Below are 26,891 nucleotides of genomic sequence, written 5' to 3'. Positions count from 1 at the left end.
AGTCTTGATAAATGTTCAGTACGAGAAGACCCAAGTACCATTCATCGATGCCAACTTTCAGAACGCTCTGGACGCTGCGTAAAAGGCCGGCATCTATGGTGTCCTGCCGGACGCGCCTGACTGTGTCGTATAGGGGGATCTCTCGACTGACATTCCGCAAGACCCGTCTTCCCCTTGAGGCTTACGTTGACCCAGCGAAGTATATTTGTGTCGTCTAAAAGTATCTTGTATGAAAGTAATATAATACAAATGCCCAAAGACTGTGTTGACTGTCACAATCGGGTTATGATAACTATCTGCACTATAATGTGTGAGACTGGTGACATGAGCCCTGCCTCATTACTTCTTGTCCTGCATCATAAAGTTGCACCGGCTCGTGACTCCTGGCTTGGTTGTGATACAGAACCCTAATCACTAGCCCTCCTGCCAGCCGTTCCGGATCCGACAGGAAGGACGGGCTAATGGGCGACATAGCCTTATGGCGCGGCGTAATGGCGTGGCTAAAGAGGTAGCAAAGCAGTGCAGCAAACGCAATCAAAGTAAGAGACAAGTAAAGGCAGGAGCAAAGATTGGTTAAGCCGGTACACTTGTAGCAGATTTTACTGTTGATAACCGAGGACGAAAGGCTAGCAAGATACCCTCCTACACCACTTTCACCCACACATCGCCCACGGCTGGGTTGCCCTCCTCCGCCTTCCAGCTTCAGCAATACCGTAAGTTTCACCATATATCGTAACCGTTACGATCGCGAGATTAAGCCAACACCATTGACCTAGTGACTAACGCTTACCTTGGAGAGAGGGCCTTTGTGAGGTCGGCTATGTACCCCATACGCACATGTATACGCAATCGCTGGAGGACCTCTTGCCACTCACTTGGATTGCCAACAGATGGTGTTCGCCTCCTAAGAAGACCCACTTTCGCAAGTTCCCGGCTCAAGACTCGCTCGTCCGGCTCTTCGGCTTCCATAGAGCGATACATCACCACGGCTTCAAAAACGACAAAAATGATAAGGAGCTATGCTTCAGCAGCTCTCGTTGTGTGACCCTGACCCGATTTGAACGGATAACCTTTCGATCTGGAGTCGAACGCGCTACCGTTGCGCCACAAGGCCCATTGAGCGAGATTGGAGGCCCGCATCCGAGGATGGGGAGGTGGATGCTGGGATAAGCATTACACCAACTTATGTCCTATTGAAGGGTCCCTCTGCGAGGTTGCGGGGACATAAAATGTCTTGTTCGGGCAAAGCGACGATGCGCAGCGATGGAGACTCGAGGGATAAGGGATGTTGCGGAGTGGGGGCTGAGCTTCAGTCTAGACAACTCCGCACCCGACAGAATGGGTCACAGGGACTCGGCTTGCTTACTCTTGGGTTTCTGGAAAGCTGAATCGCAGCGTTGCGTTAAGTATCTTCTTGAAATGTCTGATATATGCTGCATGACGCTACAGGTGAACGAGAATAGCTGTGAGAGCAGACTAAGCAACAATGCCCCAAAAGCTGCTTGATCAGTTTTGCACGATGTGCAAACCATGTGGGTGATTGACTCTGCGACCTTTCTATCCAGGAATATTTACGTCTTGTTTAGATAGGCTGCTTTGCATTTTGGTTAACAGGCGGCCGGTGTGTGTGCCGTTCGAGGGTTCCAATCCCCGTCTCACCTCACTGGGCGTGGCAGGCACAACCCCGTATAAGATGGACCAAGCAGCCATGTCACCGGCTCGTGTAAGGTAGGTAGACCACCAGTTTATGGGATTATGCTCCCCTGCTTGGAAGTTGTTGCGTTGTCTTTAATCAGTGTCTTGTCGTTCGTCATTTTTTACTCGGGCCCGGTTGGAGCGGGCGACTGCCCTCGATGGGGGTGTCCGTGCATAAGCCCAGCCACCAATAGCTTTATAATCGCATTGACTTCTGACTCTTCCAACCAACTATCACTGGATGCAAACATCCACATATCCCCGATAGTCTAGTGGTGAGGATATCTGCTTGTCACTGCAATAGCAGCAACTCGCAGGGGACCGGGGTTCAATTCCCCGTCGAGGAGATGTTTTGCATCATTCAACTCATGATGAATGGCCATTTTTTAGCTTTTTTATTCCTGTTACTAATGCAATGTGCCCGGGACGCTGTTGTGCTTAGGGAGTGGTTTGTGCTTTATGTATCCTGCAGGGCTCTTCTGGCTACTTTGTTTTCAATTAAATAGCACAAGTGACTATCATCTGAAATGTTCAAGACTACCGGTAGGGCTTGTTCGAGTACTGCCTCTTCGTCGTTTCGATACTAGTGCTCAGGGGGGTTAGAGGCTTAGGTCTTTAACCTCTAGAGGATTGTGGTTCTGATGAGAGACCTCGGCAAGTTTTCGTTGTATCCAGTATGCTGTGTACCTCCAGCAACCCCGCCGATGTTGGAAGCCAGTCGCCTTCGCCAACATATTCACGCGCCTTCACAATCTGATGAAGCTCTGCTACGAGCCTTGGAAATACTGAGGCGGCGTGGAGCCACAGCCGGATAAACAGACACAGACGCCCAGAAATTGATAGAGTCGCTTTCTCAGATGAAGCCATCAAGGCCAACAATCTTCGAAAGCTTCAACCAGGCATATCTGGGAATCTCTTTCAGCGCATGCGCCACCGGGGCCTCGAACCCTGTCGTTAGCTGCACACTTGCGAGAGTCAGTCTACAACTCGCGACTGTGTCGGCCTCTTTCATGACTGACACGAGCCACTTCCTCGAAGCGTGGGAGGGTTCGGTGATCGGCCATGATCACGGTCGGGGGGATGTAAGGGCTTGCTCTGGAGGCCACAGAGAGGATGAACTCCGAGCCGAGTTTCCCAAAGAACAACAAGACTGACAATATGAGCAGGGTCATGGACGAGGCCGGAGTCCACCAAAAGCACACCACGTCCTATCCCGCAAATATCAACAAGGTTGCCACAGACCTCCACCACCATGTAAATCTCGATGCTATGTACGGCACGCGGAAATATCTGTTGCTTTTGCCTCAGTGATCATGCTGAGCAAGTTATGCAGAAACAAAGGTTCCGATTCGAGATGCCGATTGCAGCGAACACCGACGACAACCTGTTGTTTCACGAACCGCTCGCTTGATATGCTATGGACCAAGAAACCGCCAACATCAACACGAACAGGCGTTCTTAATGCATTCATTCCGTAGCGGTATACATCTGTAAAAGGACATATGCACATTGAATCAAGGAAAGAAGACAAACCCCGCGTCCCCTCCGCAGATGATGCACGCCCTTGAACCTCTACAAGCCCAGACGTGATGGTGCCCCTTACGCCCGCCCTCGTGATCACCTAATATCTCAGCTAGCCTTGACTGGTTATTAGACTCGCGAGTCAAACCTCGGTGCCGAAATGAACCCGTGTGTGTCCCCAGAGCATCTCCGTTGACAGTATACTATGCATAGAGGCAGAGCTCGAGAGAGTGCAAGAGTCACAAAGAGTGGGGCTTGAAGATATCGTCAGATGATAACTTCCAAGGGGGCATATAAGAGTCCACTGCCGTCCTGGGGCCATGGGCCAGCGCTGTGTACCCACGGCCAAGCCCGACGGGTTTCCAGCATTTCATAGTTGTCAGTGCTCTCCAGAGGTCATCGAGCACCAGGCCAACAGGCTCTCGGTTCTCACAAATATGGGAGATGTCTCGCGATCCGAGGTCGTCATCCGAAGCCTCTGGCAGACGCGACCCCCCCCCCGCGGCTGGATAACCAAAAGCCGGACTTTACAAACTCGACCCATGTTCTTGCAAAGCATACATCCATCCCGGACGCACTCTCGCACGGGAGGGGACAAGGGCACGTGGAGAAGACGACCACGCACACCGAGTGCAGCGTGCCCAGCAGATTCTAGGCCCCTCGGATTTGCCACTGCTGACTTGACTCTATGCTAAAATAATTACCCCTAGCACTTACAACTCGTGCACACGATGGCTAGCCTTTCGCGGGAGGGCCTCCGGACGACCCGGCCTCTGCTGGCGTCGACTGTCTAAGATGCCCCGGTCGGAGATTTAGGCGTTCATCCTACATGTAAGAGAGAACCCCCCACTCTCGTGAGGATTGCCGTCTGTTTGGATGGCCTCGATGGACGTCCCGCCAAAGTGACAGAGCACACGACAAGAGAAGGAGAGGGAGGTGATAACGACCCGCAAACAATGCCGTTTCCAACGGCCCTGGCCCGTTTCCCAACTCGAAAAGAAAAAGAAAAAAAAAAGCCTCTCTCAGATCCCGACGACATGGTTCCCGAGATGTGGGGGGGAGTGGATGGCATGCAGTTTGCAACGTTTCTGATGAGAAGATTTATTTGACCGCAAGCGGAAGGCGTGTTTCTACACCGCAGCACGACAAAGATCCCGTACCTGCTCTGATCTTTGCCAAAACTCTGGCTCCCTCCCCCCCTTCCCACAGTGTCCGGTGGGTTTGCAGCCGGCAAATGTTTCCAAGACAGTAGCGTCCCATTCCGCCATTCCATGGACGCAATGGTTCGGTGCTCAAAACTGAGAAGTGATAGCGTACCCCTGACCCGCGGGCCAGGGTAAAAGAGCAGCAGAACTGATACCTAGTGTTCAAAACCAGCGGGTTAGCATTCTGTAAAGGTGGGCTTGCCCACTTCCCCCCCTCGAAAACGGGGCCGCGCCAGCCTGCCCACCATGCCGCTTGTCTGGCTGTCGGAGGAGCCCATCTGCACAACATCCTCGCCCTACTTCTTGCCCCGGATCCGGTCGCTGTCGAACGCTCCCTCTTGATCTGTGGCGGCACTGTTCGGTGAACATGTTCCACGGAAGTTGTGGTGTACCGGTTATCTTTGGTGAGGGCGAGGGATCCCGCTACGGCGCATTTCGCCAATGTTATGCTCCAGGAAGGTTGCCTGCGTCGTTTCGGGCTGTTTTTCGCCGGTGATAAATGGCGAGTGAATTGGACTTGCGTACTGCAGCGATGCAGGTGAAAAGCTGAGATCCGGCTGGCCCCTTGTCAACACAAACGGGTCTTGTGTGTTGAAGTCCCCGGCCACATCATGTCGGACATGGTTAGGTTTCCACAAGCTACTCACTAGAGTGGGATAGGCTCGGCCAGGTACCTGTACGCTGATCCACTAATGATGCACCTTATCAGAAATTTCGAGACCGGTTTGCGCCAGGGCAGGCCACGGTTTGGTCTGATCTGGTGCAGTCGAGGGTATGCCGTGACTGTGAGGTGCTTGACATGGACTGAGGATGGGTGACACGTTTGCGTTGGAGGGTTGGGAATAGTCATGAGCAGGCTCTTCGAGGCACTGGAGCATTTTGGCGGCGCTGTTGCGTATGCGCAAGAGAGGGCGGGAGGGTAATGTCGAGATCGAGAACTTTTCGAGCCCTTACAAAATACGGTGCTTCAGAGTCAGGTGCTAGTCCTGAACGGCACAAGCTTGCCGCTGTGCCAAGTCCACTTTCGCCTCATCCTAGCTGACAGGGTCGTTGTCGAAGAAACCTGTCGGAGAGGAGCCTGCGTTCGGGAGGTCCACGGCAAGCAAGATGCGGGATGAAAACCAAGGTACTATATATCCAGGCGGTCCGCTCTTCAAGGTCGCGCAGGTACACAATGATTGTGACACAGTCGGAAAAACACAGCATAAGTACTATGCCCAATATGCGGGATGGCAACGAGGGAAACAGAAAGTGGGTTTAAAGGTGGTCTAGTAGCCGGCACGACGCCCTGCAATAATATTTGCATAGAACCTCTGGCTCGGCTTAGTGCCCCGAGAGCAGATGATCGGCTCAGAGGAGGGTACTGAATGCCATAGCGGCAACCCGAGGCGGCGGCAATTGCCCAGATAGAGAGCGTGTAGGCCAAGTGCCACCCTGCATGGCTCCTCTGCGTCTCGTCGCCCGCATGGGAACGCGGGTCGGCTGTAAGGTGTAAGTCGTGCGAGCGCGGAAGTGCGCGAGTGGTTCCGGTGCGCAAAACATATAAAGCGTATGCATCCTGTCCTTCCCGGACGATGGAGCCGGCGATCAGCGAGAAGAAGAACCTTTGCCGCCAGCTCGTGCGAAGAGCTCTTTCGGAGAGAAAACAATCGACCTGCTTAGCCTTAACGAGCCTTGTGTCGTGTTACAAGTCGAGCGCCGCCGTCCGCCTCCGCCGTCCGTTGTCCCTCTCGAAACTTGGCAGCCCCGGTTTCCCCGTCAAAGCAGCCTGGACGGGCCGAGCCGTGAAACGCTATTCGAACGGCTGGACCAAGTCGATAAAACCGTCTCAGCACTGTGCGAGGCTCACGATGAGAGGACATCCGACGAAGACGGGATGCTGCAGAAGCATAGCGAATACCAAGAAGACGGACGCCCGATCTTGCGTCGGGCCGAAGACAAACAACATGGCGCTCAAGTTCTGTGACCACAGGTCGGTTTGCGGTTGCGAAGTACGGATACCAGCGGACAAGAGTCTATGCGACCGATGCGCCCAGGGGTTATGCTGAGAGTCTCGACCTCAAGAGGGAAGAAGGATCGTACGCTTGGGGGAGCAGCTGAATGCGGCCGGTGGTGGCCTGTCGCTCTCTGACCCTCTGTCCGGCATACGACATGAACGCAAGACGCGGTTTCGTTCACCACATCGAGTCGCATGTATGGCCATTTCGGGCGCGATTCTCGACCGCATGGCTGCCGGAGCAAAGGGGCAATTTCGAATCGATTCAGCACGACGGCATGGGACAGACTCTCAGCTGTCGGCTGTCATGCGCGAGGCTCGCGCATCCTGGGACACGACCACAATCGTGATACGTAATGAGGACGGCGGCTCAGCCCCCCACCCTGAGTTTGGTGGTTGAGATTTTTTTCTTTGCATTTCTCATTTTTTCTTTTGTGTGTGCTATGGAAACCGGCTTTGTGTCTCGCATTCGGCGCAATGCGTAGAGCTGAAAAGGGAGAAAAGGAGATTCGAGGCTTGCGCTACTGTACAACGCATAGATTAATCTACACATGGACATCTTTCACGTGCCAATACCAATGGACAAGTGGTACTCCAGCATCAGAGCTGAGCTCGTCGGTCGGAAGGAGTCGATGCGATCGATCTCTGCAGGGATGCGGACTGCCCATGCTTGATTGGCGTACGGCTGTCAGGAACCGAGAAGACGTTAGTGAGCTTCTATCTGCCACGTCACAACGAGGATTGGGCGGCATCGTGATTATGCGAGTGTTATCGTCATCAGTTGACATTAATTTGATAGGAAGCTGGTCGCAGATGAAGGGACTTGGAACCGGCAAGAGAAAGCAACGGGCAGGGTGGAAAGTCGTTGGATGTCTTTGTTCTCGAGACCTAAAAAGCGGCCCGTTCCTTTAGTATAGTAGCCACGTGAGCGAATCAGCGCGCGAGGCTGCCTTTCTGAACCAACCGAACGGGTTCTGAGAGCAGTCGCTCGCCATTGGTCCGCCGTCGGCGAGTACCAACGGCTGACAGTACCATGATCTGGGTTCGACGCAAGTAATGGCATTGTCTGAGCCACATGTATATCTTTTCTTTTGTCGAATGGATGGCAAGGTGCTCAGACAGTCTTGGTTTGGAATGCGATTGACACCGGGGGTGGTGGGATTGGTGTGATCTAGCCATGCCAGCTGATCACATAGTTCGTGATGCGCGTTTTGGTACGTCGAGAAGACTACGGCCAGACCAACAGGTGAGCTGGAACGGGCATATCAACAATACGGCAATTCTGCGAAGCACTGGCATGTTGCATCATATTTGGAAATGGAGACTTGCGAATCGAGCAGATTCCCACACCCGGTGATCTGGATCACTGGCGGCCAGTCAGCTGCATCACTCACGAAACCATTGCGTGCCAGTGCCGCCAAAGGACATGAATAATGAAGTCATCTCGGGGTCGTATCATTCAAAAAAAAGAGTATGTGCATCATCTGTCGGGTATGTATGCGAGCATCTCCAAATAGGTATAAACTCCTCCAATCGATCCTAAAGCCGAAACGGGGATCCAAGGCCAGAAGTGAAGGCCGTCAGGTAGCCGAGGCTCTAAACCGCTTCTCATGCACACCCAGAGTGGTTTGAATAACAAATGAAAGAGATCTCCAATCAGCTCGTCTCCTGGGAATAACAGTGATGTCGGCCAAGAATCGAATTAAACAATCGTGATCGGACGGTTACGTGTCAGGTGGCAAGGGCCAGGCCCGTTTAGTTGAGGGCGACAGCGGCGAGGCCAACGACGGCGGCCAGGAGGCCGCTCTGGACGACCAACATTCCAGAGCCGGCGCTAGCAGGGGAAGAGGGCACGGCAGAGCCGCCGGTAGGAGCGGGCGAGTCGGCCGAGGTCTTGATGGGGACGGCGGAAGACTTGGTCCAGGGGGCAGAGGCAGTTGGGCCGGCAAAGCTGGTGGAGTTGGATGCCGGGTAGAAGTGGGACGAAGAGGACGAAGAGGAGGAGGAGGAGGAGGAGGAGGAGGGTGTGGAGGTGGAGGTGGAAGTTGTCGAGTTGATGGTCGGGACGATGGTTGAGGTCGGCGTGTACAGGGGGCAAGCGGTGTTGGTCGGGTTACACTTGGTGATGGTCACCGTCTTGGTGGTGGTCTCGGTCATGGTCGTGGTCGTGTCATCCGCGGAGGACTGAGCGACGGCGACGGAGGCGGCCATGAGGGCGAAGATGCTGGTGAAACGCATTCTGACTGATTTTGTATAACGTCGAGTATCCGTACCAAGATGATGAGTGACTTAAGGCGGTTGAGCTTCAAACGAGATTGGACTTTGAGCTTGCAAGCGTGGGCCGTAGAGAGTGCAATGCCAAGAGATTGACGAAACTGTCTTGTCGAGATCCGTGAGGATGAATTCAAATGAGTGTGGTGTGCAAAAAAAAGGCACGATGACTAGAGCAATTGCAAGAGAATGTGGGCACTGGACGCAGTGGTGAGGAGAGCAACGGTGAGGGAGAAGCGAGACCTTAAATCGGGCGGGAGGGGGGGCAGGCGAGGTATTTCTCCTTTTAATGACTCGGCCGAACAACGACGATGGCCAGCAGCGGGTTTGCTAGGCGTGGGCTCCCGGAAATTTTGCGAGTGCTAGGCGACATGGCGTCTCCTCAGTTGCTGCGTGTGCCTGTAAGACCTCCGTCTCGTCGACACCCCCGTTGGTCGCCTACGCGGCCGGAGAGGGTGTGTGTGGGTGGGTAGCCGGTGGGTGCGCGAGCGAGGACATGGGGGGGGGGGGGGGGGCAGACATGCATCTGTGTGCGCTCAGCTGTCGGCGTTCCTGTCGCTTCCTCGTCTCGTGCTACGCTACCCGACTGATGCCAGCGATTGAACAAGGTGTGGACGGACCGACCAAGTATGAGGGGCATTGCTAGGTAGGTAGGTAGGTAGGTAGTGTACATTATCGTGCCGATCCAGCTGCCAAACTTGATTGAGAGGAGATGAAGGAGGAGAACCCTTGACCTCCAGGTGCCATGCATGGCCCTTGGTTCTCGACTCCCTGTCTCTCTCTCTTCCGAGAAGCGGATAGCACGGGCCCATGGAAGCAGAAGCAGCTCGTTAGCCCGGGCGATAAGCAGCGTGGGATCATGTCCAAAATTGGATCTCGTCTTGCTCGGACGATTGATTGGCTGGGCAAGCCTATAGGTGGACCGGCACCGCACGGCGCGGGCTTGGGCTTCGCTGGCGGGACCTTGCTCTAGATTGCCCTAGCCTCCTTAGCCTGCAACTCTCACTGGCTCGTACCTGGAGAGCCCTTGCGGATCGCCTCTTAGCAGCATGCAGGAACAGCGTGCCCTGGCGCGGTTGGAAACAACTCATCCGACCTGAGCAGACGACTGGCCCCAGCCAGAGGAACCTCAAGCTCGCTGAGGTCGATGCTGCACGCTGTGTTGCTTTGTTGCCATGTTGCGTGCTCACCTTGCTGAGCTTTGGGCATGCCTGCGTCCATGCCACGGGCGCGAGACTTCCAAAGTCTCTCGTCTCCAGGGCGTGGAAATGTGCTTGTCAATCATTGCTTGCCGAACCCAGACGTGTCGGTCGTCATCGCATCATTTTTACGGCCTACGCTGTTAGCAGATTGACCTTGTGAAAAAAGTCGCTTGGTGGCCGCCACCCTCGGCATGCATGCACTCACTCGCTCGCCGTGGCGCCGATGCGGCTTGCTATCCGCTGACCGGCAGAAAACTTGGAGGTCTGGCTGGTGGTAGTTTGTTTGTCTTGAACTGCTCGGCCTGCTCAGTTCGGGATGATGCGGTTACCCTCAACGGTGCACGATGGGAGAACCAACGACAGAAGCACCTTCCAATGATTCTCTGCCTGGAGTGACGCCGTGCATCGATGCCCCATATGTAATCATGCTTCGGCCGATTTAGATTCCAAGTCGCTCTTCTCCCTTCTCGGTCATTTGTAGGTTCCACCGTGTAACCCCCCCAAACTCTCCAGGACCCTGGCACCAAGAAGGAAAAAACATCCGCTAGGCTGCTTGTTCCTGGCACGGCCAATACAACGGCCTTGTCTTGATTGCCTACCAGTGTAACCATAAGCTGCTACCTTTCGGTTTCCCTGTCAGTAGCGGTTGTACGTAGGTATGAGAAATTACCCCAATTACGGGGGACCCCACCGCCATTTCCCCTTCGAAAGGGGGATGTGCAACGCTCTGTGGGTGACGGTATTTGTAGGACAGGATCCTGGGAATCCACCACGCAGGCAAACGTGCATGTTCTCTCTTGCGAAATAAGGCCAAGATGAGTACAGTTGGGCGGCGATTGGCTTTCCGAAGGCCTGTGAAGATGACAATGATGTCAATAGCGGAAAACCCTTCCGATTATTGGTTTTGTGGAAGCGATCATCACAGACAATCGATGCGCGCTATCGGGACCGACACCGTAGCAACCCCGATCCTATCTTTTGTGTGTTGCCGCCGCGCTTATCGTTGTTGTTGAGAAGCCGTGCTTGGGCAAACCATTGTCGGGCCAATGCCAGACCGCCGAACGGAACGACCCTCCACGCAGGTTCGACCATATGAAACATCGTTCGTCGGCTCCGGCCTCCGTCGTCAGCTGTGGGTATTATCGTTTCTCTCTGCGAGCGCGGCAGATGCCAGGAGACGGTTGGTTCCAAGCAAGCCCCCTGCTTGTCGTGATTCTCCGAATACCATTCTGTTGTTTCTGCAATGAACTGCACAATGGTATTGTCCAAGATACAAACTGGTTCGACGTAACCAGGTAAGAGATGGTAATATGGCAATAGTGAAACCATCACCACCGGGCCGGTAGCACAGTTTAGGCCACGCGTTGAGGGTTGTACCTGCGATCAGTCGAGGCAAGCCAATGGGCGGAGAGATGATTCTGGTGCAGCGTCGTTGTACGGGGAAAGAATCGGTCACACACGTACGCGGTCGGAGATGCCGAACACCCAACACAGCCTCCCATTCAGCCGAGACCGACCCTCGTTCGGGTAGGCGACGTAAGGTGCAGGAGATGTGTGTCGAGTCATCAGTGAAAAGCATGGGTGGATGGTCTGCAAGAAAATGTCGCCAGCACCGATTGTGGCCGATGCAGCAGGCGTACGATGCAAGAAGCGGTCACTGTCTCGTCACCATCATCCGTTGGCCGAAGTGTGTGTGGTGTCCTCTTGCGGGAAGGAACACAGCTGGCGAAGCTCTTGCTGGTGTTGACGTTTGCTGATTGGCATTGTTGGCCTTGTCACCGCCAATCATCGCTGTCGCATTTTCCTATTTTCACTTTTGGCCACCTCATCCTGCAGGCTTGCCAGCTCAACCACTCGGGAGTGGCTCTCTGCGCTGTCTAGCTCCTATCGTCATAACCTCGCTTTCCAGAGTAGGTAAATCCTTACCTTAGGTAAGTACCGAGGCAGCACACGGATGGGGGGGGCTTCGCTGAAAGAACTACCCCGCCCCCGCAATCCTCAGGTAAGGCAAAGCTGCTGAAGAAGGCCTAGTTCCTCTTTACTACCTACCTGTAGGCACCTACCTAAGGTAAGGTACCTTGCACATCCACTCACTGAAGCGAGTAGGTAGGTAGGTAGGTACCTAGGTACGCTACCACTCCCCTACGACCATTTGAGTTTCATCTACGTGGGACCTCGTGTTGTCCGCTAACTGGCTGGCTAGGTACTTTGCCCGCGGAACGCACCGCATCGCCTCGCCTGGAACGCAGATACATGTCATCGAGAATCCTCAATCCACTGTAGGTAATGCAGAGCTCCATTTTGTACCCTGCATATTCTCCCACGTCGTGCCATGTGTCCCGTCTGCATCTGCATCTGTATCTGCGTCTCGATGCTTCCATGATTCTGTCTTGATCTTTGCTGACTGCGTCGGGCCCTCCTTAGCTTCCTGGTACCTGTTCCCTCCTCCTCCCTCCTCCCCCCCTTCACAAGCTCTTCCCTGCAACTTGTCCAACTCCCTCCCGCACATCCCCCGCCTCCAAGAATCAGAGTATACCGTCATGGCGCAGTTGACTGCAACCACGTTTTCTACCGATCCGGCTCTCTGGATTTTTACCTCCCTGACCGCCGGATCCTCGCATATCGTCACCGCTACATCTCGTCTCGAAACCATTCTCCGCGCCAACCGCGTACCCTTCAAGGCCGTCGACCTCGCAACTGATCAGAAGGCTCGTATGCTTTGGGGTCGCCGTGCCGGTAAAGATGCCTCTGGCCGCGTAAGAAAGCTCCCGGCTCTTGTGCAAGAGGGCCTCGTGCTCGGCGTAAGTAGCGAACCCTCCTTCCCGACCCAGCTCTCGGTGAAGAGAGTCATATGCTGACAAGCTGCGCTCCTGTCCAGGATATCACCGAGATCGAAGAATGGAACGAATATGGCGAGCTCAAGCAGCACGTCAAAATCTACTACGACGAATTTACTATCCCTGACATCAACAACAAGCCCAAGGAACCTATCAAGAAGAAGATCATCAAGAAGGTACCCAAGGGCACGCTGTCGGGAAATGCCTCCACCTCTGCTTCCACCTCCGCATCGGCCCCCGCGCCTCCGCCAGCGCCCCCTTTGCCAATGGATGAGAGCTCTACTCCTGCTGCTGCGAAGGTCACGTCTGCCGAGACACCCCGAGCCCCAACCGATAACTCCTCCACTGTCGCCCACCGCTCCATTGCCGACGAGGCAGCTAAGAAGGCCAAGGAACTCCGGCTGCAGTCCCTGCGCGATAAGGTCTATGGCAAGACAGACGCGAAGACTGCTGAAGGCAAAAAGCCTGAGACCGATACGTCATCTGTAGCCACCACCGAACCCGATAAGAAAGCGGAAGCTGCAACGGACATCTCAAAGACACCAGAAACAGCCCGGAAACCCTCCCTAGCCAGCACCAGCAGCGGTTCCTCGGCCCAGAGCGTCAAGCCCGTCGGTCTCCAGTCCCCGACCACAGGTTCCTGGGGCGCCGCCGCCACGAACATCAATCCCGATGCCCTGCGCGAGACCCTCCAGTCACCGACAACGGCCCGTTGGAAGCCCTCCGATGTGGACAAGCCCGTCACGGTGCACATGGGCGCCGCGGTGGCGTCCGCGTCCCAGGAAGAGATTGCCGCGATAGAGAAGGCCGAGACTATCAAGGAGGAGCCTGATCAAGAGAATTCCGACGAAGACGTAGACGTGTCGCAGAAGAAGATCGCCGAGGTCGAAACGGCACACGCCATCAAAGAGGACCCCGAAAAGGAGGCAGCCGAAGACCTCACCAAGGCCGCCGTGCCGGAAACGGAGACGGCACCGAAGGAAGCCCCATCGGCCGAAAAGACCGAAACCACTACGAAGGCGCCGCAGCCGGAGGAGGATGACGAAGAAGAAGAAGACGACGATGATGACGGCGACGAGGATGACGATAGTGACGAGGACGATACGAGTAAACCCGAGACGAACCAGGAGGAGGCTAAGGCGAAGTCGGCATCAGAGGAGAAGAAGCTGGCAGAGGCAAAGATAGCTGAGCCCAACAAGTCCGGGGAGTCAAAGTCTGAGGGAGAAGCCAAGTCTAAAGGGGAGCCTGAGGAGTAGTTACGTTGCGCCGAGGACCAAGTCGCGAAGTTTTCTTGTTGGATGCCGTGATGGGGCCGGTGCATTGGATTGTATGGTGACAAGATTGCCGTCCTCTCACCATATACTGTATGTACTCTTTTGCAAGGGTGTGCGGTGTGCCATTTCCTGGAGGGTAGTACTTGCTGCTTGTTTGCTTCACGGGACGCCGATCTCTCTTCAGTTCGATTCTTACCGCTACGGAACTCGTTCAAAAAAAAAAAAAAAAAAAACCTTTGAATCCCCCACCAAGGGTTTATCGTTTCATGTGTAAGTGGGCGTGCTGCTCGATGCTATCTGCGGCTCGTCCCCTCCCCCTTTTTAATACAATCCCTCGTCGTCGCTCGCCGTTCCATCTTGGAATCCCGCGACAGCCTTGCCCTTGCCCTTGCCCTTGCCCTTGCCGTTCATTACCGCGACCTCGCCCTCGGATTCGTACTCGTCATCGCTGCCCGTCGCCACGGCCTTCCCCTTCCCCTTGGAAGACGCCGCCACGGCCTTACCTTTGCCCTTGGAACTGCCCCTGGACACGGCTGAGGACCCGGAAACGGCCCTGAACGCCGCCCCCGCCGCGGGGCGTTGAGGCTGCGCCTGCTTCTCCTTGTCGGGCGACCCCTCGAAGCTCGCCCTCACCTTCTCGTAGTGCGCCAGCTCGCCGGCGCTTACGCTAGGCACCAGCTCCTCGTGCGCCCTCATGAAGTCCTCTTCGGTGACCATGACGGCAATGTCGTCAGGCGTCGCGTGGTGGTCGAAGAAATAGGCCGTCGAGATGGGCGGTCGCGACGGCGCCCGGGCGGCGTTTATGTCGCGGATCTTGGCGTCGACCGCCGCTGCCTGCCGCGTGACGGCCTTGAGCATTGCATCACTGCAGAGGGCGTAAAAGTCAGCGCCCGTATAGGTGAACGGGAGCCGCTGAGCGACGGACTGCAGGGAGACCGAGGGGTGGAGAGTAAACCTGGGGCCGGAGATGTTAGTGTGCGCACAAACGAAGGCAAGCACTGGCTTGGGCGACTTACTTCCTGGTGAGAGCCTCGAGGATTGTGAGCTGCTTGTCATGGGTATCAGACACGCCGAGGTAGAGCATCTTGTCGAAGCGCCCGGGACGGAGCAGGGCGGCATCGAGCAGATCCGGCCGGTTGGTGGCGCCGATAACGAAGACACCGCCGCTCGTGTCGTCCCCGCCCGACATGCCGTCGAGCTCGGCGAGCAGCTGCGAGACGATGCGGTCCATGACACCGCCGCTGTCTCCCTGGTTTCCGCGCTTGGGCGCAACGGAATCCAGCTCATCGAAAAACACGACACAAGGGCGAGCATCGCGGGCACGCTGGAAGACGCGTCTGACGTTGGCTTCCGACTCTCCGATGTACATGTTGAGCAGCTCGGGACCCTTGACGCTGAAGAAGTTGAGACTGTACTCCGTCGCGATCGCCTTCGCTAGCAGTGTCTTTCCGGTTCCCGGAGGTCCGTAGAAAAGGATGCCAGACCGCTTCTTCATGCCCTTGGCGAAAAGCTCGGGTCTCTCCAGGGGGAGCTGAATGGTTTCTGTCACAGCATCCTTGACGTTGTTCAGGCCACCAACATCATCCCATGTGACGTTCGGAATCTTGGGAGCTCCGATGGCGCCTGCAAAGTTCTTCCGCGCGGCCTCGACAGCGACCTCAAAGTCGCCCTTGGTGACGCATCGAGCCATTGGTCCACCAGCTACCTGGAGATCCCGCACCGTGACGGCCTGGCCAGTAGCTTCTGTTTTCAATGATATTTGCTCCAACCTCAATCGCTGTGCGATAACTGCTCGGTCGACCACGTCCACTAAGTCACCGGCCACCAACGCAGCGGTTTTGAGAGCCACGCCGTTGAGGTCTACTTCAGGGTCTAGGTTGATACCGCGATCCTCAATAATAGCTCTGAGGATGCCTTCACGTTCAGCTTCGTCAGGGGCACCCATCTCAAGCTCATGGCTAAAGAGACCTCGAACTCCATCCGGGACCTTGTCGACGTCACTGGTAGTAGCGATTAGCACTCTTGTGTCCTGCAAAATCTCCTTCATGGTCGACACCATGCGGTCGGCAGTCAACGCCTCGATATGCCTAATCAGCAAAGCGGTGGTTTCTGGGCCACAGCTCATAGCTCTTTCGGCCCTGGTTCGCAGGAGACCTTCTGTCTTAACATCGCTGCCGCTGGTCCCTGCCTCACTGAGGATGTCGTATGCATCAATCGAGTACGTGTGGAGTCCAATATCGGAGCAGGCTTCCGAAGCCACAGTCGCTTTGCCTATATTGCGGTGCGTGGCGGTGACAAGAATGGCAACTGGCGGCATCTTCAAATGTACCGCTCTTGGGCTGGTGGCGGCGGCCAACAACTCTCGCAAACGTCTTCTGAGAGGTGAGACGTAACGGAAGTCCTGGTCAGGAAGCGTCAGTGCCGAAACACTTGGTGCTTTGCTGGGCATCTTCTTGACCCCAAGATAATAGGGCCAGGTGTTGGATTTGGTTGCGGGTATGCGGCTCGTGGCAAAGCCGGAGCCGTGCATCGCGACGGAGGAGCTGTCGATGCATGCCACCCCTCCCCACAACTCTTCGGACTGGTCATTGTCGGCATCGGATTTTGAGATCTGGATGTGGCCAACCTTGAACCATGCCACCTGGTCAAATCTTGCCGACCCTTCTTTGGACAGTGCCATCACGTCGTCCACCTCGGACCCATTGCTTCCACCTGGTTGCTCTTGTAGCGCTTTGCCCAGTTGTGTGTCGATGGGCACGGCGATAAGATCGCCTGTCCGTACAAGTCGGATATTCTGAGCAAAGTAACGCTTGAGACCGCCAAGGACCGCCGATTGGTAAGCTCGTTCCGCAGTCACTGGTGACCGGACATGCTGAATTGTGATATCGCGGGCGTACGGGGGACGCGAGGCGTTCGTGAACTTGGGAAGAGTTCCCTTTCCTTGATACGCCCCCCGCTTAATAGGTGACAGCCGGAGATACGACGGTTCATCAAGATTGGCTAACAGAATGGGAGATATGTAGGCTGTCGGGCTGGTCGGCTTCTGGAGTTGGGAATCGAAGAAAGACAGTTTGCGTTCGCCATGCTTTGCACCTGCTATCCGTGTAACTGGGCGTTGAGAGTACCCCTCTGGAAGACCAAAGACCCTTACTGGACGCCAATTGGACTCGGACGGGTCTAGCGACGTGAAGCTTCCGAGTCCAAAGGCGCCGAACCCATTGGCAGGAGGTTCTTCAGTAGCCTCGATGCGGACCCAGTCTCCTGAGAAGCACCCGATCTTCGACAGGGAGGCAATGTCTACGAAAACCCTAGCCTCATCATCATCCTCTGGTGCCGGCTTCGGGTGAAGGAGGTCCATGGGAATGGTTCGAATCAGCCCCTGAGCCCTAAAAAGTCGGCCTCGAGGTCGGTCTGGACGAGCGGTAGTTGCAGTATAGTTGGAAAAGACAGAGCCGGGAGTTGCAATCCCGTTGGTTTTCCTTCCCCTTCCGATGGTCATCGGTGATCCCGGCTGCATGGTAGACATACCACTTGCGGCAGTCGTAGGTAGCGTCGGCGCCTGCAGAGAGATCATGTCATCCATGGAGTCGTCAGAGAGATCGTCATCCTGGTCGATGCCAGAAAGCTCCGACTCCTCTGTCTCGGTCACGGAGTCTATTTCGGTGTTCGCAGAGTCCGTCTTGTACCTGTCTTCTGCAGCTGAGAAGAACTGATCGTTGGCGGTATCGTCCTCTTCATCGGGAACACCGTTCAGGCTCCGATTCGGGGGGATCGAGGGAGCGGCTTGACCGTGCTTCGTGTGTACCCGCCCTCGCATCAAGACGATCTTTGTGCTCTCGGAGAGAACTCCTTGGCTCACGGGCTCACACAGCATGATCTTGCCTGGGTTTGGGGGGATATGGGTGACTGGATGCGGAGGTAGCGGTAGAGGAAAGAGGTCACCAGAGTGAAGAACTCGCAAACTTCCCAGAGCCACGCGCAACGAAGAGATGAGGCGACCCTCGGAGGTTTCTGGGGCGGCAGAACCCACGCCATTGACGCTGCTTGGATGGTCGCGGTAAAAGGTGCCCTCGCCTTGTTCCAAGCGCTTCGTCAATTCGCTCTCGAGGCTAACGTATACTGTGTCCAACGAGAGTGCAACCACGTCTAATATCTGGATTTCAATGCCACTGCGGCTGTTACTTGAGAGTTTCGACGGCGCAACCTGCTGGAGAGTGGTCGCAAAGCTCTGCAGGGACAAGGACGAGGGCGAGAATTGGACGGTCGAAGGTTTGAGCGCCGAGGACTTGACTACGGGCACCACCGTCCAGGCGGTTTCGGTCGGAGACGGGGTCGGCTCCCAGGGAGCGATGGCTACATGATGAACGTCCTCGGAGCCATCTTCACGAGCGGGCACTACGCGACAATGGAATCAGCAACTGCGTGTCGAGATTCCTGTTTCCCAGAAGTGCGTTCTTACCATCACGGAGGTGGGGGAAAAGGTCTGCGAATAGGTCCTCGGACAAAGTACCGACATCGCCCCCCGCATTGTGATCATCCAGAATTAGCCTAGCTGCGATCGCCGGCTTGTCTTGACGACGCCTCCGCGACCTCCTGTTCCTCTTGGCCAGGGATGGCGGCGCAAGCTCTGAGGTTGTCATCGTATCGATCAGCAGGCGGGACCAGTTCAAAGCAACGGAGCGTGGCGTGCTTCAGGTGGACATCGCAGGGTGACGAGCGCAAGGGTTCAAGGTCGTGGAGGGATGAAAGTTGGAGCAGTACGAGCAATTGAAGTCGGAAGGTATCAGCAGTCAGAGGTTGACGAGTCCATGTTGTGAAGCTCGATTCAAGGAGCTAAGCTAAGGTATGGATGGTTGGTTATGGTTGGTTGGTGTGGTCCCTGGACCGGGCTGGAGTTGGGGCCGTCTCCAGCTTCGGCTTGGGGAAGCGTCAGGCCTCGGCATTGGAGTCTTGCCAGTTGCAGCCGCTACAGCAACCCACAACCCTTGAGGACAGTCGCTCTGCAGGTTTTAGTCGATAAGCCCGAGCGGGGATGTATGACTAATCATCTGGGGTTACGGATACCTTGAAGTCAATTCCGAATAACCTCCAATGACCGGGTCTGGTTGTACTTAATGATGAATTCAAAACAGCCAACTGTCAGTCAGTCCTTCGCTTCGAAACATGTGATTGATACAAGATCTCCTGGGATGCCGCCAAGTATTGTACCGTCTATTCTCTTGCAATTTTTTTCTCCTTCGTTTAAATGAAACCTGAAGAAGCCATTTTCCAAGAATGGCGAGTCACTGTACTGTCGCACCGAGTCCAAGGTTGAATGACGAGCTGCGTCATGAGATGACGCTGTAGAGTCAAGCAGCAACGCGCCGTAACAGGGTAATATCGCCAACTTCGGCCTCTTCTTATATCCATGAGCCACAAAGCGGAAGCCTATGCAAGGAATGGGCGGAAGAGCAGGTGATCGATTGGCCAATGGTGTTTCCCGAACATATGGCAGGTTGGTGAGGCCTCTGTGTCGACATCAGCAACACCCTGACAATTACCCTGACCAATCCAAGCAGTGTAAGCACCAACGCCTTTGGCCCGTTTATCACCTTCTAGACACTCGCGGCTGCGAATGCGACGTATGGATTTATATTCGCGGCGGGCAGTATCCGAACAGGTCGTCCTGGCCCAAAATATGGAGCTAAAAGAGGCCCTAAGCTGAGATACTTTTGATATCTCGTAAGGTCGCACAAAAAGACACTTTGGACGACAGCACATACACACGCAGCCTCAGCCAGTGTTCGCAAGGTGGCGGCGCTTGTTGTCATCTTGACGACCAGGCACCTCTTCCAATCTGCAACCATACAGATTGACAAAAGGTGGCTTGTTGCAATTACGAAAGGTGGAAAGCGTCGAAAGTGAGTCCTCGACTCGGATTTCCACTGCAACGATAGCGTTCGTTGAGCAAAGACCACTGTATTCTCGTTTTGTTGTGTACCCTTCGAGGAACCGCCGCCAGTGCGTACGAAGTAAGTACCTAGGTAAGTGGCGTAGGTAGTGTAATATGTTAGGACTGGTCAAGGCATGCTTCCATGGTAGACCGACGTAATGAGACCCGTTGAAAATCCGGCAAAGCGGGCTCTTGGGCTTCGTTGATGCTGTCAGAACGCATCAGTCAATCCACGTCAATGACGCTTGTCTTCCAAGACACCAGCTGGGATCGTCACATGCTTTTTCCCTCCCAGAATCACAATATCCAATCATGGCTGCCGTTGAGCAAATGCTCCGTGCAACAGACATGGCAATGACGCAAGCGGGGTGGCTTCTTCCTGTTCCAGCCACACCCTCTAACGCCCCTGGCCCGACAATTATGAGACCTTAGCCGACAGCGTTTGGCCCGTTCTTCAGCGTCTCTGCCTCTGCCTCTGCCTCTGCTACCGTAGGTAGTGTGTCGCCAACCGCAAATGACAGGGAGGACCTTGGGCCCAAAACAGAGTTTCGAATGGCAGCGGCTGGGCCTCGTGGGCGTGGACGTTATTTGCACTCCGGCCCGGGGGTGCTGCTCCGATTTGAGGTGGCATTGGCAGGTCGAGACCGTGATACGATCTGGCTTGCGGCCCGCATCGATGGCATCTAGACCGACATCATCAGTCCACCATTCTTGCGGCAAGTCCGATGCACTGTGATGTTTACATTGGCCGACTGTTTGTTTTTATCGTGGTTCTTATCTTTGTCTGGTCCCCTAATGGTCCTTAGTTCGTCTCTCCCTTGGTATTCACTAGCCAACCGAACCGTACTGGCCACTCTCTCGGTCTCCAACTCATAGTATCACTAGTGTATCGGTGTCCTTGCATCCCCAATTTACTCGCCCACCCCCCTCCCCCCTTCCTCGTTCTGGATCTACGCTCTGTTTCCCTGCCTTGGACCGCCTCGACACCTCCATGAAGCCCGTTCATGCCATCAGTGGCTGCAAAAAGGACATTTGACGGGCAAATTTCCACCTCGTCTACCTTCCTTTTCAACTTCATCTCGCATATTCTTGTCGTTATTGCGCGAAGACAAGCGATTACATACCCCTTTTTAGCGCACGAATCTCACTGAACCTCAACATTCGGCGACTTTTGCGACGTCGAGCAACTGACTCCCCCCCCCCTTCTTCTCCTTCTCCTTCTTCTCTCTCTCTTTCTTTCTCTCTCTTTCTCTCTCTATCACACACGCGAGCGGTTGCAAACACAACCCCAAAGATATGGGCAACTTTTCCGACTCTCCGGACCATGGTCGAGACAGTATACGCGACAATGGCGTCGCACGTGTCGCTGTTGAGTTCGCCCAGCAGGCCGAGAAGCTATCGTTCCAGAACCACCAGAACAACGACTCCGAGGTCGCCGTCGAGGCTCGATTCGTCACACCCCAAGACCCCATCGTGGTCACCTCGGAAGGCAACAGGCTCCCAGGTGTTCCGCTTGTCGAGGCGCACAGACTGAACGCTCTCAAAGAAGAACTTCAAGATGGCCCAGCTGTAATCAAGATCAAACAGGGGAGTGACACGGAGGAAGAGATTGACAACGGCGAGAAGTACACAGGCATGCAGGAAAAGGTCATCTCGTTACCAACAGACACAAACGGAAAGGAAAAACAAAAGTCGGAAGAGGGCTCCCTTCGTCGCCAGATGCCGCCGTCACACACCAACCCCTTGTTTCCGCCCTTACCCCTCTACGGCCCGCCGTCCTTGCTTCGCGACTTAGAATGCATGATTTTTCGCGTCACGGCCTTCTTCCTGAGCCTGGCTTTTCTCGGAGTCATTGTGCTCGGTGCACTCTTCACTAGTATACCACCGTTGTGCACACGCATTTTCTACCGCCTAACACTGCAGAATCCGGACAAGAAGAGACCTTTCTTCGAGGAAGAGGCGCGCAGGAACAAGGTGCGCAAGGAAGAGAACAATAAATGGAAGCGGAGACAGAGTCTAGGCAAAGACAAGGAACTCGCCGACGAGTTTGTCCCAACGGAAGGGGGCCCTGACCCAATTGTGTGCGACGTTGGATACTATGCTCGTCGTGTCGGACTCGACGTCGAAGAGATCCAAGTTCAAACAGAGGACGGCTTTCTCATCGACTTGTGGCACGTATATGACCCCAAGGAGTACACGAGGATGAGCGAAGACGACAGGTCAGACAGAGGACCCGACATCTTTACATCTTCCAAGAAGAAGCTCAAGGATCCCAGCCAGAAGCGCAAGTTTCCCGTTCTACTCCTCCATGGCCTTCTCCAGAGTTCGGGAGCGTACTGCACAAACGACGAGGACTCACTCGCATTTTACCTCTGCAAGTCGGGTTACGACGTCTGGCTCGGCAACAACCGGTGCGGCTTCAAGCCCAAGCATTCCTCGCTGGAGTACTCCGACCCGCGGATGTGGTGCTGGAACATTCGCCAGATGGGTGTTTTTGACCTGCCGGCGCTGACCTCAAGGGTCCTGTACGAGACTGGGTTCAAGAAGATCGGCTTGATCTGCCATTCTCAGGGTACGACACAAACGCTCGTCGCGCTGGCAAAGGAGCAACGGCCAGACCTGGGCGAAAAGCTGACGGTCTTCTGCGCCCTGGCGCCCGCTGCGTATGCTGGGCCCTTGATCGGGAAAATGTACTTCAAGTTCATGAGGATCATCACGCCGGGCATGTTCCGGTTGATGTTCGGCATCCACGCCTTCATCCCCTTCATGATGCAGATGCACGAGCTGCTTCACCCCAAGGTCTACGGCTGGCTCGGTTACAAAGTCTTTTCTTTCCTGTTCGACTGGACGGACACGAGGTGGGATCGAGCTCTGAAGGACCGCATGTTCCAGTTCGCGCCCGTCTACGTCAGCGCGGAATCCATGCGTTGGTGGCTTGGAAGGGAGTGCTTCGCGAGGCACAAGTGCATCCTCTCCACCAAAGAGGACGTCCGCGCCGAGGAGAAGGAAGACCACATCAGCGGGCACGAGTCCCATACCCTCCGGGCCGACGACGCCGACGGGCTCATGTCCACGCGGACACTAGAGGAAAACGCCCGCAAGCCCAAGGGATCGACCGCCTGGTACAACGAGCAGGTACCCCCCTTCGCCCTTTGGGTCGCCGGCAACGACGACCTCGTCGACGGCAAGAAGCTCCTCCGCAGATTTGAGCGGGGCCGCGAGCCGCACGTCAACGTGGTCCACGCCAAGGTCATCCCCGAGTATGAGCACCTCGACGTCATCTGGGCGATGGATGCCCCGGAGCAGGTATTTAGGGAGGTCCGCGAGGTGTTATGGAAGACGTGCGATGTGAGAGACGAGTGCCGCGTCCCCAAGGGATGCGAGAGCGTTGAGCGGTGGACCCCGCCGAACAAGAAGGCGAGTGTGGAGGCGGAGTCGGATGAGAGCCAGTCCAGCAGCGACGATGCTGAATAGGAGCCGAATACGATTCAGCGGGGCGGCGGTCGCACGGTACATATCATCGAGCCGAGTGCCAGGAGCATGAAAAAGTAGAGACGCGGGGGAGGGGTATTGTATTTAACAGGAGCTGCAGATATGCACGTTGGCTTCCCAGCATCGCGTCGGAGTCGAGGTGCCGGTATTGGATTATTACACAGAGGGCTTCCAAGCATAGCATACGTATGAAGTTAATGGTAATGAGTTGGGGGGGGAGTTCTTGATTTCATATGCTGCCAAAGAGATAAAACATAACAAGACTAGAAGAGATGTATGAAGCGTCAAACTACATGGAACTTCATGATGATCAGCGTTCTGAGGAGGGGGGGCCTTCCTTGGGTGAACCACCTCGTCGTAGATGAATCCACGGCAACTGTCGGCACCATAAAGATCAGTTATATCGATGTGCCAGGGCCCATCTCAACGACGGTTGGTCTTCTACCGAGCACCGTCGTCGAATGGAATCGTGCCAAGTCTAGCATCAATCGCCGCCGACCATACGCTCATGAGTTCATGCACTCCATCCATCTCGGGACCAAGCCTGTGCGAAGCATCTCACAACGAACACGGATTCGTGCTCTCACAATGCAGCATCCGACCCCTCATCGTGTGCGTACTTTTTTTGTATTCATACGGAAAATCAAACGGGCAAGGTCTCCCCTCCATCGCGTGCGTATGTTTCGTGCGACCGACAGTGTCCAGAAACATCTCCCCAGGAAACGAGGCATGCCCACTGCCACTGCCTCACTTTCCTCATTTTGCCCCCTTCCTCCTCCGTGCCCAAAAGGCGCGGAAACAAAGACAGAAACAATGTCTGTGTGAAACGCAGCAAAACCAACAAATGTAAATACAAATACAATACAATCATCAATACCAATGCCCCTCCGTGAACGCCTTAAAACACAAATAGGTTGAACCGGCTGATTGCCAAGCCAGGTATATATACGCATCGAATGCCTGGGGAAGGGGAGAAGAGAAGAGAAGATGCAGTTGCTCGTCATCATCGTCGTCATCGTCATCGCCTTGTCGTGAACACCATCCCAGTTCGCCGCAATCTCCCAGGTTACCAGAACCCAACGCCAATTCATGCAGAACAACATGGACCGGTCGTGATCATCATCATCATAAGTGGTTAGTAAGCAGTCGGTCCGAGTCTCGCGGTCCAAGGGGGAACCTCAGGATCGAGGGCCGGGCTGAAAGGCTCTGCGCGACACCTAGGCGCCAGAGACCTTTCGTGCTGTTGATGCTGCCGTCGCAGACGTGGCCGAATTGCCCACGCTGCCGACGCGACCGCTCGTCTTGCGCACTCCCTCCTTAGACCTCGGCGACTCTCCCGACCGCTTGCTGCCACGAACCTTGGTGAGAACACCGGATGCGCTGCTAACGCGATCGACATGCTTGACGCGTGATGTGCCGAGGTTTTCAACGTCGTTGCTGGCATCGTTGTCGATATACGTCTGGTACACGGTGGCGGCTGAGTGACTAACTGATCGCTTCTCGCTGCGGCCAGGCGATGCAGAAGCCTTGCGGTGCGCGCGCATCCGCATGTGCAGTTCCTCGTCCGACTCGGCGCTGTGGGTTTGCTTGTGGATTGTGATGACTTCGGCGGTGTCCTGGTGGATTCCCGTCTCTTCCTCGACCGTCGCTGTGTACGAAGTCGATCTCTGGTAGGGGTGGTGACGGTCTGCCCTGTTGGTCTTTCTGGGCTGGCCCGGTGTCGGCGCCGGGAGGTAGTCTTCTTGTACCCCAATGTTATTGCGGTCGTGGTCTACTTCGCTCAGGGGCGTCCGGTTCGAGGTACTGCGGTGGGGAGGCGTGGATGCCTGGCCGTTGCGGATCGACGTCTTTTGCATAGCACGGATGGGAGTGCTCGGCGCAGCAGCGTTAGCCGCCATCTCCTTGCGGAGCTTGCGCTCGATGCGCTCCTCGATCCACCACTCGCGGAAGATGCCCTGGTTGATGTGAAGCCAGTGCTGCTGGGGGCCGACGACCATGCCGGGACGCATGAAGCGCATGAAGGCGATGATTTCGTTGGCCGTGAAGCCGTGGCGGTAGATGAGGTACGCGCCGATGAGACAGCCAGTTCGTCCGAGGCCGGCCTTGCAGTGGACGGCGATTCCCTTCTTCTTGACGGTGATGGTCTCGTGAGCCAGTCTGATGAACTTGCGAACAGTGGTAAGGGGCGGGCAGGTGCCGTCGTCGAAAATCATGTCGAGGTGGGAGATACCCATGGCCTCGAAGAAGGACGGGGAGTAGAGGGGCGAGTTGAGACGGACGACGAGGCCAATGTTCCTCTCGGTGAAGTGCTTCAGGACGTTCTTGAAGGGCTGGGGGAGCGTCTTGTTCGCGTCCAGCTGTCCGAGCGACCTGGGGAGCGCATCGAACTCCTCGGTACCCTCAAGGACCTTGGCAACTGGGGTGTGTTGAGGTGAAGCGAAGGCCAAGAAGTGCGGCGTGATCCAGTTGAAGTCTCCGTGCTCCACCCTCTCGAACTTTTCATACTCGTCGAGGTCAAAGTTGTCCAGCGCGCAGCAGCCCTCCTCCTTGGCCTTCCAGACACCGTAGACAACATCCTGGACGGTGATGCCATAGTCGGCTTGACTGTATCCAGCGTCACGGAAGGGCATCAAGGGCGGGTCGACCTGGGCGATGGGGGCCAGGGCCAGATGCGGGGGCCAGTTCTGGATCAGGACCATGTAGCAGGCAAGCATGCAAGCGGCGTTGGCGCGACCTGAAAAGAAAGCATTAGCAAGGGAGGTCGATGGCGCGGGAACGCTGCAACATACTTCTGGGATCGGCTCTGCTCCAGAAGACGATTGGGCGATCCTTGTTTTCCTTGGCTCCGAGGACGTCGTGGAACTGCAGGGCGAAGCGGTACAGGTGGCCGATGTGCAGCGGGCCAAAGTCATGGTGAAAAGCATTGTACAGGAGGGTGTCGTCGACGGTGAAGTAGTAGGGAGCTTGGCGAGCGACGGTCTGGACGGGCGTGGGGCCTTCTGCGGCTCTCTGCGATCGCTTTCTGGGAGAAGACTGGGCGGCCTCGCCGTAGGGGAAGATGGTATCGGCCGTGGGCGGGTGAATGTACGCAGCCAGGTATAGGCGGTCTGGGAGCCACGTCAGAAGAGACACGGGAAAGAAGGCGCAATAGAGGTAGGGATGAAGCTGGGGTAAGGCAAAGCTGTAGCTGTCGGGTGATGCGCCCATGGCGGCTTGCGACGACTGAGGCGACCCGGACAGCTTGTGATAAAGATGCGACATGGTTGCGGTGACAAAGGGATGTGCATAATGCAGGTCGGGAGCGTGGGCAGAAACATACCTGGGATATACTCAATGACTTGGCCCATGTTGGGGCTCTTGGAGGAGGGTGCCATTGGGCTTGGAACTCTCTGTTTCCTCTTGATCTTCTATATCAATTGAGAACGGATGAGGATGGCAGTTGCTCCCGTGCGAGGCGGCGGCTTGA

At 55.5% G+C, this 26,891-nt stretch overlaps 6 protein-coding genes and 2 non-coding genes across 8 annotated transcripts; 3 read left to right on the top strand and 5 right to left on the bottom strand.

Annotated features, from left to right (window-relative positions):
- Positions 1–1,042: 1,042 nt before the first annotated feature.
- On the bottom strand, positions 1,043–1,114 carry GLRG_13108. Its single transcript has one exon. It is a non-coding gene; the product is annotated as a tRNA-Trp (tRNA).
- Positions 1,115–1,953: 839 nt separating this feature from the next.
- On the top strand, positions 1,954–2,042 carry GLRG_13107. Its single transcript has one exon. It is a non-coding gene; the product is annotated as a tRNA-Asp (tRNA).
- Positions 2,043–2,548: 506 nt separating this feature from the next.
- On the bottom strand, positions 2,549–2,867 carry GLRG_04490 (uncharacterized protein; the record flags this gene model as incomplete). The annotated part of the gene is made up of 2 exons (XM_008095175.1): positions 2,549–2,653; positions 2,715–2,867. 2 exons carry the CDS (start codon positions 2,865–2,867, stop codon positions 2,549–2,551), a joined length of 258 nt encoding a protein of 85 aa, XP_008093366.1.
- Positions 2,868–8,172: 5,305 nt separating this feature from the next.
- GLRG_04489 (uncharacterized protein) lies at positions 8,173–8,655 on the bottom strand (the record flags this gene model as incomplete). Its single annotated transcript, XM_008095174.1, has 1 exon — positions 8,173–8,655. One exon carries the CDS (start codon positions 8,653–8,655, stop codon positions 8,173–8,175), a length of 483 nt encoding a protein of 160 aa, XP_008093365.1.
- Positions 8,656–12,430: 3,775 nt separating this feature from the next.
- GLRG_04488 (uncharacterized protein) lies at positions 12,431–13,983 on the top strand (the record flags this gene model as incomplete). Its single annotated transcript, XM_008095173.1, has 2 exons — positions 12,431–12,691; positions 12,769–13,983. 2 exons carry the CDS (start codon positions 12,431–12,433, stop codon positions 13,981–13,983), a joined length of 1,476 nt encoding a protein of 491 aa, XP_008093364.1.
- Positions 13,984–14,322: 339 nt separating this feature from the next.
- On the bottom strand, positions 14,323–18,641 carry GLRG_04487 (ATPase; the record flags this gene model as incomplete). Its single annotated transcript, XM_008095172.1, has 3 exons — positions 14,323–14,956; positions 15,018–18,396; positions 18,461–18,641. The coding sequence occupies 3 exons, from the start codon at positions 18,639–18,641 to the stop codon at positions 14,323–14,325; spliced, it is 4,194 nt and encodes a 1,397-aa protein (XP_008093363.1).
- Positions 18,642–21,229: 2,588 nt separating this feature from the next.
- GLRG_04486 (sterol esterase) lies at positions 21,230–23,407 on the top strand (the record flags this gene model as incomplete). The annotated part of the gene is made up of 1 exon (XM_008095171.1): positions 21,230–23,407. One exon carries the CDS (start codon positions 21,230–21,232, stop codon positions 23,405–23,407), a length of 2,178 nt encoding a protein of 725 aa, XP_008093362.1.
- Positions 23,408–24,642: 1,235 nt separating this feature from the next.
- On the bottom strand, positions 24,643–26,686 carry GLRG_04485 (dual specificity phosphatase; the record flags this gene model as incomplete). Its single annotated transcript, XM_008095170.1, has 2 exons — positions 24,643–26,159; positions 26,215–26,686. The coding sequence occupies 2 exons, from the start codon at positions 26,684–26,686 to the stop codon at positions 24,643–24,645; spliced, it is 1,989 nt and encodes a 662-aa protein (XP_008093361.1).
- Between the last annotated feature and the right edge of the window lie 205 nt (positions 26,687–26,891).

Source organism: Colletotrichum graminicola, assembly GCF_000149035.1.
Source record: "Colletotrichum graminicola M1.001 genomic scaffold supercont1.14, whole genome shotgun sequence".
NCBI classification, from domain to species: domain Eukaryota; kingdom Fungi; phylum Ascomycota; class Sordariomycetes; order Glomerellales; family Glomerellaceae; genus Colletotrichum; species Colletotrichum graminicola.
This window is presented reverse-complemented; position numbering and strand designations above follow the sequence as displayed.